Source organism: Denticeps clupeoides, unplaced genomic scaffold (genome assembly GCF_900700375.1).
Source record: "Denticeps clupeoides unplaced genomic scaffold, fDenClu1.1, whole genome shotgun sequence".
Taxonomy (NCBI): domain Eukaryota; kingdom Metazoa; phylum Chordata; class Actinopteri; order Clupeiformes; family Denticipitidae; genus Denticeps; species Denticeps clupeoides.
Window position 1 is genome coordinate 472,034 of NW_021630083.1, and position 19,134 is coordinate 491,167.

At 49.1% G+C, this 19,134-nt stretch overlaps 1 protein-coding gene across 1 annotated transcript; it reads right to left on the minus strand.

Moving 5' to 3' along the window:
• Positions 1-3,355: 3,355 nt before the first annotated feature.
• On the minus strand, positions 3,356-16,956 carry psd2 (pleckstrin and Sec7 domain containing 2). The gene is made up of 15 exons (XM_028968379.1): positions 16,895-16,956; positions 15,231-15,607; positions 14,472-15,146; positions 10,918-11,079; positions 6,457-6,537; positions 6,272-6,384; positions 6,137-6,195; positions 5,785-5,884; positions 5,662-5,695; positions 5,394-5,581; positions 5,260-5,330; positions 4,995-5,152; positions 4,749-4,893; positions 4,532-4,675; positions 3,356-4,187 (listed from the first exon to the last, which is right to left on the minus strand). The coding sequence occupies exons 2-15, from the start codon at positions 15,539-15,541 to the stop codon at positions 4,020-4,022; spliced, it is 2,409 nt and encodes an 802-aa protein (XP_028824212.1). The 5' UTR covers positions 15,542-15,607; positions 16,895-16,956; the 3' UTR covers positions 3,356-4,019.
• Positions 16,957-19,134: the final 2,178 nt, after the last annotated feature.

Genomic DNA, 19,134 nt, shown 5'->3' on the forward strand with positions numbered 1-19,134 from the left:
GGCGCCAGATCTCGCGAGAGTAGAGACGCAGGCAACGTAGATATCGCGAGAACACAAAGGGTAGCGAACACAGAGAGACAAACAGATTTTCGTTTTACAGACAGACAGACAGACAGACAGACAGATATCAATTTTTATTTGAGATAGACAAATCATTTTTGCTTTAATCAAGTTTATTTGGGCATTTCATCTAAAACGTCTCTCCCTCTATAGCTTGTTGATAAAAAGCTAAAATTATAAATAGGAATCTGTGTGGGGCTAGGGATCTTGTGTTCAGCACCTTGGAGAGTTCTCGATGTCACGCTGTACTTTTCATTCTTCTTTGTACTAAAGCTTTTCTGAAAACAACAAATCGACATTCTAACATACATTTTATGCACTTTTATAACGACACGTTGTATGTACTTAGCATTAAAGTGGTTCAGGTGTTTACAACACGAGCTGTTCATTCCGCTGAGCGTAAGTGACAACGTTGTGTGTACCAGTCGAAATCTCGCGAGAATACCAATGTTTTCAGAGAAAATCACTGCAGCAGAATGGCAAACCTCGCGAGAGTGTCATTGTTTCCTGGAGAACGAGAAGAGGAGCGTGTTGCCAAGAGCGCCGGTAATGTGCGACATTGGGCTTGATCCCCGCCGTAAAATAAATTAAAATGTTTAGTATAGAATGTTTGGGAGACCTTGGTGTACAGCTGCATGTAGCAACATGAAGCTCTGCAATGTGGAATACGAGTTATTTAATCGCTACTTCATTATTATTCAGGTAATTCTGGACCGAATTCTGTCCGACCTGCTCTCCGACATCTGGCAACCCGGAGTTTGGAACCGTGGAGCTGGCGTCCCTCCGCGTCGACCTGGACGTGAAGCTTACTGAAGAGCGCCGAGGTTCCTGGACCTGAAGGAGAACCAGAGGGGCCGGTTCCTGCCCAGGGGCTGGTCGAGATCCGGGACGCGCTGGCCAGGCTGGTGGAGGACTTCGGGCACGGGCAGGAGCAGCAGGTAGAGCTGCCGGAGGGGACAACAAGGACGGGCTGTCCATGCGGGTCAGCGGGGTTCTGCCGCTACGCGGACGAGATGACGCGGATCCAGGACCGGGGATGAGATGTTCTCCTGAGGTTCTGAGGTCCTGGTGCAGGAGCAGGAACAGCACGAAAATGCTCGTGATTCTGTGAATCAGAAGCATATTATATTTCCCGCGTTTTTTTATTATAATTCATGTTATTAATTTTATTGTAGTTGTTTTCCTGAGGTGGCTGCGGATTTGTGATGAATTATAAAAATGGCGCCTTATCTCCTGCACACCTCATCACCTTTCAACACCAGCTAATCAGAAGTACACACACACACACACACACACACACAGATCGACACACACACACCGACACATACACACACGAGACACACACAGCCTGACACCCACACTCACACACCGACACACACACACCGACACACACGCACACACACACCGACACACACGCACACACTGACACTCACACACCGACACACACACACACACACACAGCCTGACACCCACACACACACACCCTGACACACACACACCCATCCTGACACACACACACACCACGACACACACATCCTGACATACAGACCGACACACACACACACACTCTGACACACACATTCTGACATAGACACGCACACATTTGTGTCATTTATTTCATTTCCCTGGTTAATGTTCGGAAGTGACGTGGGTTCCTTCATCGTACGTATTATATAAACCTTTTTGGTACAGAAGCTTTGGAAAGTATTTGCACTTTTTTTAAACCTACATCAAGAAAATAAAATGTGTTTTTTATAGAACAGTGTCTGTTTCTGGCTGGACTTGGTGGCGTCTCGGGTTCCAGGATCCTCTTCGCTGCTGGTTGTATTGTAATGGTGGTCATTGAAACAGGAACGTTCTGAATACGGTGCTGACACCTTCACTTCTGTCTACCATGAACTTTGTGTCATTTCATTTCTTCCTTCTTCTCTTCTTCTCTCCTCCACACTATAATGTGGGTTCAATTCAGAAGAAATTCTGAACCTGTAATTACATCAAAATGAATGAGTAAAACCGGATGTTCAAAACCGTCTTTATTCCATCTACAAGCCTCCAGAATATCAGGTGAAGCAGCAGCCCAGCAGATCCACCTTCTGCCAGCTTTCTTATTAAAGGATAAATCTACCATAGTTCAGTCGGCACATGATGCTTCAGCGTTGACCTCTAGGCTACAACCACCCTGTGTGTCCTGATGAAGATGATGATGATGATGATCTAACACGTAACCACCTTCTATACGTTCTATACAGAAGCTCCATTCATAAAGGAACAAAAACTGCCCACAAAGAGCAGAATTTTCACAGCAGACGTCAGTCTCCACCCTACAGTTGTAGTAGGAGGGAAGATCAGGGACGTCCTGGACAGAAGAACCCACTTCACAGCTCAACTGGGATGAAAAGTGGGGAAAACGTGGCGAAGCTGGATCAGCATGATGTTGCAGGTTATTACACGCTGGTCCACCGATCAGAGAGGAACTGGTTCATCTCAGAAGACATGAAATAGATGAACTCACCATCGTCCATCACAGGTCAGATAAGAGGATCTACTCCCCTCATTCTGTTTATATCCAGGCTGTTCATGAGAACCTTCCAGAATGTCCCAGATGGAACACGTCCAGCTGAGGGGGACTTTTACAAGCAGTTCAGGGGCATGATGGGAGATTTTTCAGGGGGTGTCCCAGGGGGTGTCCCTCGGATGATTCAGGTTGACGTCGGGTCCTGGACTGGACCGAGTCCATTACGTTCTACCGAGACACACAACTCCTCACTTTACTATACAGCATCTAACATACACACTACCACACGCACACAATCATACACACAACCACACGCATACACACTACCACACACACAGACACATTACCACACACACACACAGACATACATACACTACCACACACACACACACACACACAGATATACACACACACTACCCACACACACACACACACACACACACACACACAGACATACACACACACTACCACACACACACACAATCATACACACACTACCACACACACACACAGACATACACACACTACCACACACACACACAGACATACACACACACTACCACACACGCACACTACCACACACATGCACACACAACCACACACACGCACACAATCTTACACACAACCACACACATACACGCTACCACACATAAACACACACGCACACACACATACACACAACCACACGCATACACACTACCACACACACACATACACGCACACACACACACACACACACACACACACTACCTCACACACACACAGACACACTACCACACACACACATACACACACACACATGCACCCAATCATACACACTACCACACACATACACACACATACGCGCATGCGCGCACACACACACACACAATCATACACATGCACACAGACATACACACACATTATCCGATACAGAACCATCTCTACTCACACTTTCACATATTACACACACACACACACAGAACCAAGCAGCCCAACTGTGTCCAGCTATCGATAAGTATTTATAATCAATAAATATGAAGCAATAAATAATAACTCATTCTAAACTCCCAACAGTTGCTATTGTTTTTGTTTCGGTTCCAGGGTTCTAGATGTGTGTGTGTGTGTGTTTCAGCCCTTCATATGCCCACACACAGTAAGGCCAGATGCTACATCTGTTAAGAGGAATTCCCGTTATTCCCAGTATTCTGGTTTCCGGAAAGTTGTCTTTTAGCAGCGCCATGCTGGGAGTCCACAGTCTCCATCATCGTGTCCATCATCCATCTTCAGAAGAATCCCGTAACACTGCTGTAACACTGCTGAACAATCCCAGAATTCCCACATTTCCCATCCGCTAAAAGAGGAATGCGGTTTGCTACAAAATGTTTTAAAGAAAAGTCCTTCCAAGGACTTCCCGAGCAAGGCAACTGTTCAAAGGTCAATGATGCTGTGAAGAAGTGCTCTGTCAGTTGACCCCGTGACCCTGGCTGATGGTTGGGCTGGAACGTGTCTTCCGGAGAATTCCATCACGGCTCTCCCTGGAAAACATGTTGGCCTCCAGCTGATCCAGGTCTTCAGTGTCCGTCTGGATCCGGGCTTGCAGGAGCCTGACGTACGTCTCGTATCGACTCTTCTGAAAACCACAGAATAAAGGATTTGATAAAGAACCATCACATGGTCCAGAAAGGACAGTTCAGATCTTCCAGTGATGGACTGCATGGTTCTGGCTGAAATGGGAATACTCAGATCAACCAGCCCGTTTACTGCTGACTGGAGTCGGGGATAAACCGGGCGGTGGTGGTGCCACAGGGGTGCCACTGAGCAAAGAACCATGGCTGCCCACTGCTCACCAAGGGTGATGGTTAAATACAGAGGACATGTTTCACCGTGGATCACAATGACACAAAAAACGCGTATAAACATGTTATAAATGGTCATGTGAGTGTAAAGAGTGTGTCGATGGACAGATAAACGGACCTCGTAGGTCAGGTAGTGTCCCTTGAGTCGATGTTCCTCAAGTTCTTTGCTTTTGGGTGGCCAGTCGGCTGGAGTTCTGCTATGTTCCTCCAGATCCAGAGAGACCTGCTTCAGCTGCTTCTCATGGGACTTCAGCTGCTCCTCCTACACACACTCCTGGATCAGTCGGGTAGGTGCGCATATCTTTGCGAGTGTGTGTCTGTGTGTGTGTGTGTACCTGGCTCAGCCTGGTGGTAGAGGATGGAAGTAACGGTCTGCAGAAGTTCTTCATGGAGCCAATGGCGGCTGGGAATGCAGGGGCGGAGAACAGAGATGCCACCAGATTAATCCGGAAAATCCATGACATCATTTCCTCCTCACTCCTAACAGGCAGACAGACCAGAGAATATAGATTCAACACACACACACACGCATACACACACACACACACACACACACACACACACACACACAGGCAGCTTACGGGGCCTGGAACAGAAAGACTCTCCAGTCAGATGTTTTCAGCTTCAGGACGTTGGGTTTCTTGCTGTAGTCGGTTGCCTTGGTAGCGAGGGCGTGGTGAACCCGCACAGCGTTCTTCAGATCCACCTCAGACAGGTCTTTATCCGGCTTATACTCATCCTGACCAGCAGGGGGAGACACACCGCAACCGTGAAAACTTCAGAAATCAGAAGTGACTCCAACATGTTCGCTGGGCGTGTTTGTGTGTTGTTGTGAGGGCGTGGCACCTTCTGTAGGTAGAGGATCATCCCCTTCAAAACTGCATAGAATTTCTTCCAGCCACGGCGCCCCCTGGGGGCTAGACAGAGAACAAGATTCAGAAGAGAGATGAACAAACACACACACACACACACACACTCACTGCGTTTGCCATCCATGTCCGCATGGCTCTTGCGGGTCAGGACTCCATGTTTGTACGTTGTTGCGTTGAGGAGCAGCGGGATGGCGATGAAGGGGTTACTGCCGTCTGTTACCCTGACAACTCGCTTGTTACCATCACACTGGTCCTCAACCAGCTCAGAGAGACTCTTCCTCAGCTCATCTTCCTCACTGCAGAAACACACACACACACACACACACGTATTACAAACACACACACTTATTACAAACACACACACACAGCTACTCACATGGCCCATTCCAGCTTCTCATTTTTTAATCGAGCTGTAGAGCACCTGAGGAAACACACACATCACGTCACATGACACGAACGCACACTTGCCTGGTGTGTGTGTGTAAATGGGGGATCCTGCTGTGTTTTACCTTTAGAAGCTCTTTGGGGAAATCTTCTCCATCGTCCAGTCCATCCAGATTACTGATGAACTGCTGACAGGACATCTTCTTACCGATATTCTGCACTCGACAAACACGGGTGAAAGGAATTCTGGGTAAATGTTGTTACACTACTGGACACTGGTGGCAGAACGTTACACAAACGGAATAAAGGAGAGAAGAACTCACCACCTGTCCAGCAGAGTGATGGAGAGGAGGAGAGTTAGCGAGATTAGTGTTAGTCTCAGGAGCAGCGTTAGGAAAGAAAGATTGGTGCAGAATTGGAGAGTGTGTGTGTGTGTGTGTGTGTGTGTGTGTGTGTGTTGTACGTACATGCCCGTGTAGGTCTGTGTTGAGTAACATCAGGGCGCATGTTAACGTGTGAGCACCATCTGTTAAAGAACAACAGTAAACGGGTTTTGTAAAGATTTCTGTCCATCATTTGATGTGTAAAGGGGATTTTCTTGCCTTCAGAGGTGAGGGCCTCAGGGTTGCAGTGGCAGAACCTTCTGGAGAAATGGACCAGAACCCTCTCCCGCTCCTGAGTCTCGCCCATCAGGGGGAAAACCTTCAGGAAGTTCCTGTAAAATGGAACAATGCTGATCAGAATCAAGCACTGTGTGTGTGTGTGTGTGTGTGTATGTTAATCTGACCTTAGAGCTCGATCCAGCGTAAGACCAGCAAAGTCAAAGAATGTCAGATACTCAGACGCCACCATCTGACTAAACTCGTTACTGCAAAAGGAAAGACACACACACACACACACACACACACACACACACATCAGTACACAGGTACACACAGTGCATACGGAAAGTATTCACAGCACATCGCTGTTACGGCCTTATTCCAACACACACAATGACAATGTGGAAAAGTTTACTCGAGGTTTTCCTCAAATAAAAATGTTACGTAATAAAAATGTATTAAATATAAAACTCGGACAAATCACATGTATAGACGTATTCTCAGCCTTTGCTCAATAACTTGCAATAACTTTGGCAGCGATTACGGATGTTTTTGGATATGATGCCGCATGCTTGGTCAGTTTGGCCCGTTCCTCTTTGCAGAACCTCTCAAGCTCCATCAGGTTGGATGGAAGCGTTGGTGTACAGACATTTTAAGATCTCCAGAGATGTTCAATCAGATTCAGGTCTGGGCTCTGGCTGGCCCACTCAAGAACATTCACTCCTTTCTTATGTTGGCTGTGTGTTGAGGGTCGTTGTTGTTACATATGCACATGGGCAGTGTGCGTTTTGCGTGTGTTCCAGGTTGTGGGTGTTGCTGTAAGGGATTCTGGGTGTACGGAAATAAAGAGAAGCTGTGGAACTGGCTTTTCAGACGGAGTCAGCAGCCGAATTAGCATCTCTCTTCAGCCCGCAGTGCCCACGCTTACTGTCCAGCCGCCTGCGCTCCGGGACGACACACCTGACCACGGCCTCCCCGTAAACTACGCCGCTCGCCGCGGCGCGTCCACCCGCCGCCCGTGTGGAAACTGCGGATCCTCCACGCATAACACCAGGGCGCCTAACTGCCCGGCTAATGGCCAAACCTGCTCACCATTTCGGCCGCCCTCAGAGGCCATCTTCTCCAGCGCCACCTACTACTATTCACTCTGTTCCTGCAGCATCTCCCCCATTTAAAACGTGTGTGGTGCGGCTGGACGGTGTTCCACTGCCACTGCTGCTGGATACAGGGGCTTCACGCTCCTTGCTGAACCTGTCCACTGTCAAGCAGTTTTTTTCCCATCATACCCTCCACCCTGACTGTGAGCTCCTGAGTGGGTATGGGAATTCCAAAATAGACATAGTAGGCACAGTTTCCCTACCACTTCAGTATCAGAGTGTAACTTTACCGTCCTTTACTTTTCACGTCTCGCGCCACGGGGCTAACCTAATGGGTCTGGACTTGTTCAGCAGTCTGGGCTTTTCACTGATGGATGTGGATGGTGCCACCATTCTCACGGTGGGCTCACCCTGGCAGCAACGCTGGCCCTCTCTGTTCACTGGCCTGGGCTGCCTCACCGCATTTAACCACCAGCCCAAACCAGACGTGCGACCGGTCATGCAGCCATTCCTCTGGCTCTTCGTGATGAAGCCACTGTGGAACTCAACAACCTGCTCAAGCTGGGCATAATTGAGCAGATTGATGCTTCACCCTGGGTCTCCAACCTGGTGCTGGCACGGAAGAAGTCCGGGACTCTCCGGCCGTGCGTGGATCTAAGGTCGGTCAACACAGCTGTTGTCCCTGACAAGTACCCGCTGCCTACCGTGGAGGAGCTGGCCGCTAAATTCCATGGTTCTACTGTCTTCTCCAAACTAGACCTTCGACAGGGCTATCTCCAAGTTCCGCTGCATCCCGAGAGCCGCAACCTGACCGCTTTTGTCACACACATGGGCGTCTTCCGCTATACTAGGATGCCTTTCGGCCTCAGCTCTGCCCCTAGCTGCTTCCAGAAAATCATGTCTACCATCTTTGCTGCAGTTTCTGGGGTAGTGATTTATCTGGATGACATTGTGGTGCATGGTCCAACCCTCGCATCACATGATGAGCACCTGGACCGCGTCTTCAAGATCCTGGCAGGTCACAATCTTACGCTGAATGGCATAACGTGGAGGCTGTTCTACGTCTGCCTGGGCGTGTGAGCGGTGGCATATATACTTGTATGGCCGACATTTCACCCTCCGCACGGACCATCAGGCCCTAACGACCCTACTCTCATCTTCAGGCACGGGGCACAGACCGCTCCGGCTCCACCGCTGGTCGGAGAGGCTCCTCCAATATAATTTCACTCCGCTGTTTACCCCTGGCCGGGACAATGTTGTGGCAGACCTCCTTTCCAGGGCCACTCCAGACACTCCCCCAGGCCCAGCCACGGATACACTGGAGCCAGAGCTTATCCACATGCTTCATGGGCCACTCCGGGAGGTTGTGTCCCTACAGGACCTCCAACTGGCTTCAGCGCAAGACTCAGTGCTATCGCAGCTTTGCACTTGCATTCGAGAGGGGTGGCCACGCACAGTGCCCAAGGATCTGGTGCCATTTCATCGGGTTAAAGATGAGCTGTCCTGTTGGAATGAGGTCTGTGTGGCGCGGGGACTCAGGGCCGTCATCCCTGGCAGCCTACAACCTCGCATCCTGGCCATGGCTCATGAGGGACACCTAGGCATCGTAAAGGTCAAGCAGCGCTGCCGTGACAGGGTGTGGTGGCCTGGGATCGACAGGGATATTGAATTTGCGGTGAAGGACTGCTCAGCCTGTCTCGCCAGTGGAAAGACGGGCCCTCCCACACCTCCACCACTGCAACCTGTGCAGTGGCCGGCCGGGCCATGGCAGCACGTTCAGCTGGATATCTGTGGGCCATTTCAGGGGGTCCAATATCATCAGCGTTTTCTAGTGGTTGCCTATGACCTGTACTCAAAATGGCCCGAGATCTCTTCTACAGTCACGTCTCAGGCAGCCATGGAGTTCCTCGACTGTCTGTTCTCAAGGTGGGGCCTTCCTAACACCATTACAACAGACAATGGGCCTCAGTTCACCTCCATGGATTTTCAGACGTTCCTCGGGGACAGGGGGATTCGACACACACGCACCGCTTTCTACCACCCAGAGGCTAACGGTGGTGTGGAAAGGTTTAACCAGACCCTGAAGAACGGTGTTCGGGCTCACCTGGCCGATGGATTGGCCTTTTCCTCAGCCCTGCAGCGCACCCTGCTTCATAATAGATCATCTCTCCATTCCACCACTGGCAGCTCTCCTCATGCTGGGTAGGGAGCTGCAGCTTCCATTAGACCGGCTGCGGCCGCAGCCTCCTCCGCTTACTGCAGCAGCCCTGCGTCACAGGGTTTCGGCTTCTCAGCGCCGGATGAAGCAGTCTTTTGATCGCTGACGGAGGGTGACATCGTCCTGTCTGGCAGTCCATGATTGGGTCAGGGTTCGTCAGCCTCACCGGGACAACAAGCTCCTTTCCTTTTGGTCTGAACCAGTGCAGATTACGGGGCGGCTGGGCTTGGCCACTTTCCACCTGGCTGATGGTACGAAGTGGCATGCGAGCCGGCTCAAGAAGGTGTCACCGCCCACCCCCGTAGACCCTTACTCCATGGCTAGTGATTTGGACCTAGTGGAGGACCTACCCGATGATACACGGAACTGTCCAGAGGCCGGGCGAGCGCAGCTTCACCACGCCCTGTCCGTGTCCGCTCTAGACCGGCTTACCTCAAGGACTATGTGACTAGCACACCACGCAGTTGGGGCATAGCCTGTCACGTGGCAGAATAACCCACATGGCTATGCTGGCATTCCGGGTAGTCGACCCCGGTCGCCTAGTTATATTGTGTTGTTGCCGTTCCTCCTGGGGGGGGGGGTTATACGGAAATAAAAGAGAAAAGAAGCAGAGCGCATGTGGAGAGTCCGCGTGGTTATTCACTAACAGCAAACATAACAGTTGTCCTGCTGAAGGAGCTGCTTGTGAGTTCAAGAGTGTTGTGGAGCAGGTTTCCATGCAGGATGTATATCTCCGTACATGTGACATGGTCTGATAGTCCAAAAGGTGGCTTTTGGCAAAGGAGGTTCTAGGAGGTTCTCCTCTGTCCACTGAGAACCCCTGACTAAGGTCCTTCTCCCCTGATCACGGGCCTGCTCTAGGAAGAGTCTTGGTTTTGAACTTCTTCCATGTACAGATGATGGAGGCCATCATGCTCATTAGGACCTTCAAAGCAGCAGAAAAGTTTCTTTGACCGCAGATTTGTGGCGCGAGACGATCCTGTCTCAGGTTTCCACAGGAAAAAAAAACCATCTCAAGGACGATACTTCTGAACATCTCAGCTTTCTCAGCTTTTTATTTTAATACATTCGCTAAATCGTCAAGTAAACTTTTTTCATGTTGTGTCGAATTCTGAGGAAAAAGTGAATTGAATCCATCAACACGCACACACACACACACAGAGACACACACACGCCCAGACACACACACACACATGCACACAGACACAGAGACACACAGACACACACACATGCACACACACATGCACACAGACACAGAGACACACACACACACACACGCACAGACACACACACATGCACACAGACACAGAGACACACACACAGACACTGACTTCTTGCCCAGATGACGCGCCACATCGCAGCGCTTGAACCCGTCCAGGTGGTACAGCCGCTTGGCCAGCCGCTTGGCCGCATCGGCGTGGGCGCGGCAGCCGTTGGCGAGGGTGTCGGTGCTGCCCCGTGCCAGGTCAGCGTCGTCCACCAGGCTGCCATCACTGTGCCAACAAAGACAAGCACCCACATTCAGGCCGGAGCAGGTAGACATGCAGCCTGACACCAGGCGACACACACACTCACAACACTGCGGGTGGCGTCAGTCTCGGTTGCTATGGTTACACGGCCAGTTTTATTACCGAATTAGAACCGCTGTACAATCTTATAATGACAAATTACGACAGAGTTCTTAACTCGTGTGTTTCTGTGATAGTTGAAATATACGAACACTCACAGCAGCTCCAGGAGGAAGTGGAAATGAACTTCATGCTCCTCTCTCCACATCTTCCTGCGACCAGAAGCCGAATTTACACCCTACATCACAATCATTTCCACACGCGGAAATTCCATGGATTTATCCGCTAAAAAACGGCGCGAAATTCCAGGACGTGCCCATAGTCCCGCGCTCCGAAAACGCCACGAAGGGGAATTCCGCAAACTAAAGGAGGAATTCCACCACAAGCGAGCAGATCCTGGTCCCGATTTCCTCAAACCGCACAGGAAGGGGGCGGGGACTCTGGACCTGATCCAGTCCCTTCCAGAGGAACCCTTCATCTCAAACCCTGCATGATCTAGATGGAGAACAAGACTGCTGGGTTCCTGAACGTTCTGACCTTGTGCTTCTTATTTAATGTATAGGAACATTCACTTCTAAATGTAAAGTTCAGGCCATTTAGAACCTGACCTTCTAAGCAATGTAGATGAAATATTAGGATTAATTATTCCCCCAGGAGCATGTAGACTTTATGTTGGGTCTCTCTCTCTCTCACACACACACACACACACACACACACCTCAGAGTCACATTAGAATGACACACCACTGGTTAGTCTGGTTTATATAAATAACCCCACTCCTTCCATCATGTGTGTGTGTGTGTGTGCGTGCGTGCCTGAATCTGTGTGTGTGTGTGCGTGTGTGCGTGTGTGCGTGTGTGTGTGTGTGCGTGTGTGTGTGTGTGTGTGTGTGTGTGATGGTGGTCGGCCAAGACTGGTGATGTCAGCTTCACAAAACAAAAAGCCTCATTCAGCCAGAGAGAGAGAACAGGAAGCTGAGAGTCGTTCAGAAAAAAGGACCCCAACACTCAATCTGTTTAACAGTCCAGAGAGGACACGGAAAGAGAAAATAGAACCAGAGGGACAGAAACAGAACCATGGAAGGGACAGAACCAGAGACAGAAGAACAAGAGCAAATGGAACAAGAAAACACAGAACCCAACATGGAACAAACAGAACCAGGGACAGAAAAACAAGACACGGAACCAGAGAAAAATGGAACAAGAGACAAATTAAGAAACGGAACCAGACACAGAACCCAACGTGGAACAATCAGAACCAGAGACAGAATAACAAGAAAAACTGGAACAAGAGAACAACACAGAACCCAACATGGAACAAATAGAACCAGAGACAGAAAAACAAGACACAGAACCAGAGAAAAATGGAGCAAGAGACTAATTTTGAAACGGAACCAGACACAGAACCCAACATGGAACAAACAGAACCAGATACAGAAGAACAAGACACGGAACCAGAGAAAAATGGAGCAAGAGACAAATTTTGAAACAGAACCAGACACAGAACCCAACATGGAACAAACACAACCAGAGACAGAAGAACAAGAGCAAATGGAAAAAGAGACAGATTTTCAGACTAAAACAGACACAGAACCATGGAACGGACAGAACAAGAGACAGAAGAACAAGAGAAACTGGAACAAGAGAACACAGAACCCAACATGGAACAAACAGAACCAGAGACAGAAGAACAAGAGAAACTGGAATGAGAGAACAGCACAGAACCCAACATGGAACAAACACAACCAGAGACAGAAGAACAAGACACGGAACCAGAGAAAAATGGAACAAGAGACAAATTTCGAAACGGAACCAGACACAGAACCCAACATGGAACAAACACAACCAGAGACAGAAGAACAAGACACGGAACCAGAGAAAAATGGAACAAGAGACAAATTTTGAAACGGAACCAGGCACAGAACCCAACATGAAACAAACACAACCAGAGACAGAAGAACAAGAGAAACTGGAACAAGAGAACAACACAGAACCCAACATGGAACAAACACAACCAGAAACAGAAGAATAAGACACGGAACCAGAGAAAAATGGAACAAGAGACAAATTTTGAAACGGAACCAGACACAGAACCCAACATGGAACAAACAGAACCAGAGACAGAAGAACAAGAGCAAATGGAACAAGAGACAGATTTTCAGACTAAAACAGACACAGAACCATGGAACGGACAGAACAAGAGACAGAAGAACAAGAGAAACTGGAATGAGAGTACCACACAGAACCCAACATGGAACAAACAGAACCAGAAACAGAAGAACAAGACACAGAACCAGAGAAAAATGGAACAAGAGACATATTTTGAAACGGAACCAGACACAGAACCCAACATGGAACAAACACAACCAGAGACAGAAGAACAAGAGAAACTGGAACAAGAGAACAACACAGAACCCAACATGGAACAAACAGAACCAGAGACAGAAGACAAGAGCAAATGGAACAAGAGACAGATTTTCAGACTAAAACAGACACAGAACTATGGAACGGACAGAACAAGAGACAGAAGAACAAGAGAAAATGGAACAAGAGACAGATTTACAGACAAAAACAGACACAGGACCATGGAACGGACAGAACCAGAGACAGGAGAACAAGAGAAAATGGAACGAGAGAACAACACAGAACCCAACATGGAACAAACAGAAGCAGAGACAGAATAACAAGAGAAAAACACAGAACCCAACATGGAACAAACAGAACCAGAGACAGAAAAACTAGACACGGAACCAGAGAAAAATGGAGCAAGAGACAAATTTTGAAACGGAACCAGACACAGAACCCAACATGGAACGGACAGAACCAGAGACAGGAGAACAAGAGAAAATGGAACGAGAGAACAACACAGAACCCAACATGGAACAGACAGAACCAGAGACGGAATAACAAGACACGGAACCAGAGAAAAATGGAACAAGAGGTACATTTGGAAACGGAACCAGACACAGAACCAGAGACAGAAGAACAAGAAAAAATGGAGGGAGAGACAGAGCCACAGACTGACTTAACAACAGACAAAACCAGACACACAACCAGACATGGAACCAGACACAGTACCTGACATGGAACAAGGGACAAAACCAGACACGGAACCAGAGAAAAATGGAATGATAGGCAGAACCAATCACAAAACCTGACATGGAACCAGGGACAGGAGCAGAACCAGAGACAGAGAGATCAAACAACAGAACCGAGACAGACAGAACCAGAGACGGACGGAACAAGAGACAGATGGGTCAGCTGTGTGTGAGCATTTATTTTTAAATGAAAATCTCTGGACCTGTCATTCGTTCTCACCTGGCAGAACTGGGAAGGACAGAACCATCTCCATTGGTATGTGTGTTGGTGTGGAACCCGTTTGGAATTCTCTGTGTCGATTGACTCAGCACATTTTCTGATCGACTCCCAGGAATTGATGTCCGCAGCGGACTCCTCCCACAACCCCCATTTGACCCCACCCCCCTCTCATCTTCTCCATCGCCATCGACAGACTCCGCCCCTTCCTGCACGGTCTCCAGCTCAGTCTCCAACAGCTCGGGTCCGAACAGCGCCCTCTGCTGGATGAGGGGCGTAAGCGGAGCTTCGAAACTGACGCAACTGTCTGTCTCATCAGTGAGTGACAGCACATCCAGCGAATCCAGCGAGCTGTAGCAGGTCCCGCCCCTCAGCAGCTCAGACTCCACGATTCGCTCGAACGTGGAGCTGAAACCATCCTGGCGCTCTTCTTCTTCATCTTCATCGTCCTCCTCTGTTGCAGTAACAACATGCTCGACAATGCGCTCGAACACTGAGCTGAAGGTGTCCACTCGAGGTTCTGCTTCGGTGTCTAGCTCTGATTCTCCTTCTGGCTCCGCCTCCAGAGAACATTCAAAGGCGGAGCTGAAGGCGTCCAGGTGGGTGCATGTGCCTTCCTTTTCTTCATCACTGTGCTCTGTGTCTTCCTCGTTCTGTTTTCTGTCTTCGGTCAGGGCCCTGTGTTGGAATGAAGATGTGATGAGAACATGAACATTCCTGCCCCACCAGAACAAACTGATAATGAACCTTAGAACACCCAACTCTGGATCCAGGTTGAAATTCTGGAGGAGATTACAAGCAGAACCCAACACAGACCTCTCTTCGCTGCACTGTGTGTCATCACACACACTTCCATTGATGAGGGCCACTTCTGTCTCCATCCCTTCATCCTTCTCTTCTTCTTCTTCTCTGGACTCCTCCACCATCCCATCATCCACCACACCTTCTCCACCAGATCCTCCTGCTCCCGGTTCCTCTCGGCCCAGCTCCACCTCTCCATCCTGAAGCTCCAGCTGCTCGGACCCTGGCCGGGTCTCCAGTGCTGGTGGGTCACTCTGGCCCTCTTGGGTCATAGCACCCGTGTCTGAGGCTGGTTCTGTCAGTGCACAGGGGTGGAGGTGCAGGGGTCAGACTAGAACCTAGAAGAGACAAACAGTCATATGATACACAAAATCCAGAAGGTTCTTTTATCTTCAAAGTATCCAACTGAAAATCTCCACAGCACCCATCTTCAGCAGCACAGCTGTAGCACCTTCTATATCTTCTTCTGCTGCTTCTGTTGGTGTGACTGGATAAATAACTTTATGGATTTTCTGCTCCATTATCTGATTCATCTAAAACCAAGGAACTCCGTCTCTCCATCTCCATTACAAAACCTGTCACGTTCTTTCAGTCTGCCGCGTCTGAATGACCTACTAACCCTGAGACACACACACACACACACACACACACACACACACACACACACACCAGCCTCCACCCCACATGACAGCTCAGTCAGTCTCAACCCAGAACCAGAACGTCCATCTGAAGATGAAGACAGAGCTACAGAGCAACGATCCAGAAAAATCACCTCGTTCTGTCAAGATGAGTTCAGCACCACAGACAGAAGCAGCTCCTCATTTCACTCCTGCGGCGATTTCCCATGAAGCATTGCTGCTCTCCTTGCTCCAATAAATGTCTGGTCCTGATGGAGATGAGGTGGATCCCAGCAGAACACGAAGCTCCCTCAACCTGAATTTAATCAGTAACCAGTGAATATCCAGACGTACCGATCATCTCCGCTCTCCTTCTCCACCGCAGCAGCAGCAGCAGCAGCAGCAGCCATGTTATCCCAGCAGCCTCCTGGTTCAGTTACCATGACAACAGGACGGCTGCCTGGGAGACCCTCTCGCCCCCCCCATCCCATTCTTCCCCTTTCAGACCTTCCTTCCAAAACAGACCCCCATTTTCCCTACAGAATCCCGAACCCTCCAGGAGAACATAACACACACACACACACACACACACACACACCACCACACACACACACACCACACGAGATGCCGGTGCCGTGAGAATCTTCATCCCTGCAACCCCCACCCCTTCCCCGACAGAACCTTTGACCCCACCAAGGGCACGCGATTCTGTCCAAAATCAGACGCACGATTACGCAACGTTCGCGCTGCCGTGTTATTCGTGCAAAGCGATGCATAATCTATAATCTATAATCTATAATCTATTGTCAACTGCTGCAAAATCCGGAACTGCGGGAGCTGCGATCTGACAAAGCACCTGCAGAACCGATCCATGCGCACCCACCTGAGAGCCCCGGTCTACACACACACACACACACACACACACACACCCTACACACCTTACACACTCCGCACACACACCCATCAGATTTCATCCGCATCTATAATCCGAGATCTATAAGCACTCACCGCGGCGTCCGACCAGCCGGTGGTCCTGAATGTGGGTGAACCGGAGGGGGGAAGGGGTGGGGTGTCGGTGTGCGCGTGCTCGAGCTCCGCCCCCCGGTGGCCAGACTTTGGTCAGCGTGTCTGGGACTCGACCAGTAACCATGAACCGGGACTTACCCACCCACACCGACACCTGAACACGGGAATGTGGACTTATTCAAGGTCAGAGTCCAGTTCCTCCACCTTACCAAATAACAGAACTCATTCAAATAAGTTCTGACCTGCTTCATTTTCATCAATTAAATAGTGAAGTTCATGCATACGTGCAAAAATAACGATTTTCTACATTTCCTGCATTGCTTTTCTCGAAAATGTTACAGTATCAAATGGTAAAATACACAAATATTACAAAGAACACAAGGACCACTGGACACAGTGTGGAATGGGACCCTTGTACATGAAATCTGTAGGGTACATGGACCTGAGGAAGGAACCACACACACACAGACTGACAGGTCACAGGGAGGAGAGGACATGACCTGTAATGCAGCAAATTTAAAAAAAAAAAAAGTGAAGTGATTGTCACTTGTGATACACAGCAGCACAGCACACAGGGAAATGTGTCCTCCGCATTTTACCCATTACCCTTAAAGAGCAGTGGGCACCATGACAGGCGTGTGTGGGGACGGTGCTTTGATCAGTGGCACCTCAGTGGCACCTTGGCGGGTCGGGATTCGAACTGGAAACCTTTTGATTACGGGGCCGCTTCCTTAACCGCTAGGCCACCACTGCCTACAATAAGGTGGGTGTACGGATGGATGGATGGATGGGTTGGGTGGATGGATGGGCGAGTTGATGGATGAATGGATGGGTGGATGGAGAATGGGTGGATGTATGGATGGGTGGGTTGGGTAGCTGTATGCGTGTATTATAATAATAAGAATGACACCCAGGGTGTGGACCTCTATGGATGGCGAAGACCACTCACTTTCTGAAGCAGTGGTTTCTTAGGAGCTACAAGATCATTCTTTTCCCCAAAAGTTACAGTTGCAGAGAAGGAACATGAGAAGATCCTGACCTTTCCGGTTTTCTAAAATTGCCTATTCACTTGCAGACATCCAGGCTTTGGACAGTTGACATGAGCTGGAGGAGAGCCTGGAGTGGAGGGTTTAGTGGTGAGATTGTCTGGAACGGTTGGGGTCTTTGGAGATGATGTAATGTGAGGTATGATGTGAGGTAGGACCTCCTGTTAGTGAGGTATGATGTAAAACCAGGACAGGGCCAGTGTATTCAGATAGACAGTTGAGTAGAATGGACTGAGGCAGCTGAGATGTTGAGAATGCGGATTCTGGATGTCCAGCAGTGAGGAGGTGGGTTTAGAAATGACGCAGAACTTCAGACACCTGGATTCAGTCTGATAACCAAATGCAACCAGAGAGGAAAAGAAAATGGACGACAGAAGAACAAAGAGATTCAGAGGAGGAGCAACAAACCAGGGAGAACCTACAAACACACAGACAGGAGGTGGAGGGGGGATGAATATTGATGAGCATTAAATCCTGACCACGCCCCCTGTACACACAGCTCATTAAATATTCATAGAAATGTCAACTGATCAATCACACCACAGAGCAGAGTATTAACCTGTATTACACACCCAGACACACACACTCCCTGTCTCTCTCTCTCACAAACAGACACACACACACACAAACACACACTCCCTGTCACTCTCTCACAAACAGACATACACACACACACACACACACTCCCTGTCACTCTCTCACAAACAGACATACACACACACACACACACAAACACACACTCCCAGTCACTCTCTCACAAACAGACATACACACACACACACACACAAACACACACTCCCAGTCACTCTCTCACAAACAGACATATACACACACACACAAACACACACTCCCAGTCACTCTCTCACAAACAGACATACACACACACACACACAAACACACACATACTCCCTGTCACTCTCTCACAAACAGACATATACACACACACACAAACACACACTCCCAGTCACTCTCTCACAAACAGACATACACACACACACACAAACACACACTCCCTGTCACTCTCTCACAAACAGACATACACACACACACACACAAACACACACATACTCCCTGTCACTCTCTCACAAACAGACATATACACACACACACAAACACACACTCCCAGTCACTCTCTCACAAACAGACATACACACACACACACACACAAACACACAC

Coding starts and splice junctions, on each gene's coding strand:
- psd2 (XM_028968379.1), bottom strand. CDS start 15,541: ATGACCCAAGAGGGCCAGAGTGACCCACCAGCACTGGAGACCCGGCCA. Junction 11,080..14,471: donor GTCCTTCCCAGTTCTGCCAG/GTGAGAACGAAT, acceptor TTGTTGGCACAG/TGATGGCAGCCTGGTGGACG. Junction 5,885..6,136: donor ACACAGACCTACACGGGCAT/GTACGTACAACA, acceptor TGTCGAGTGCAG/AATATCGGTAAGAAGATGTC.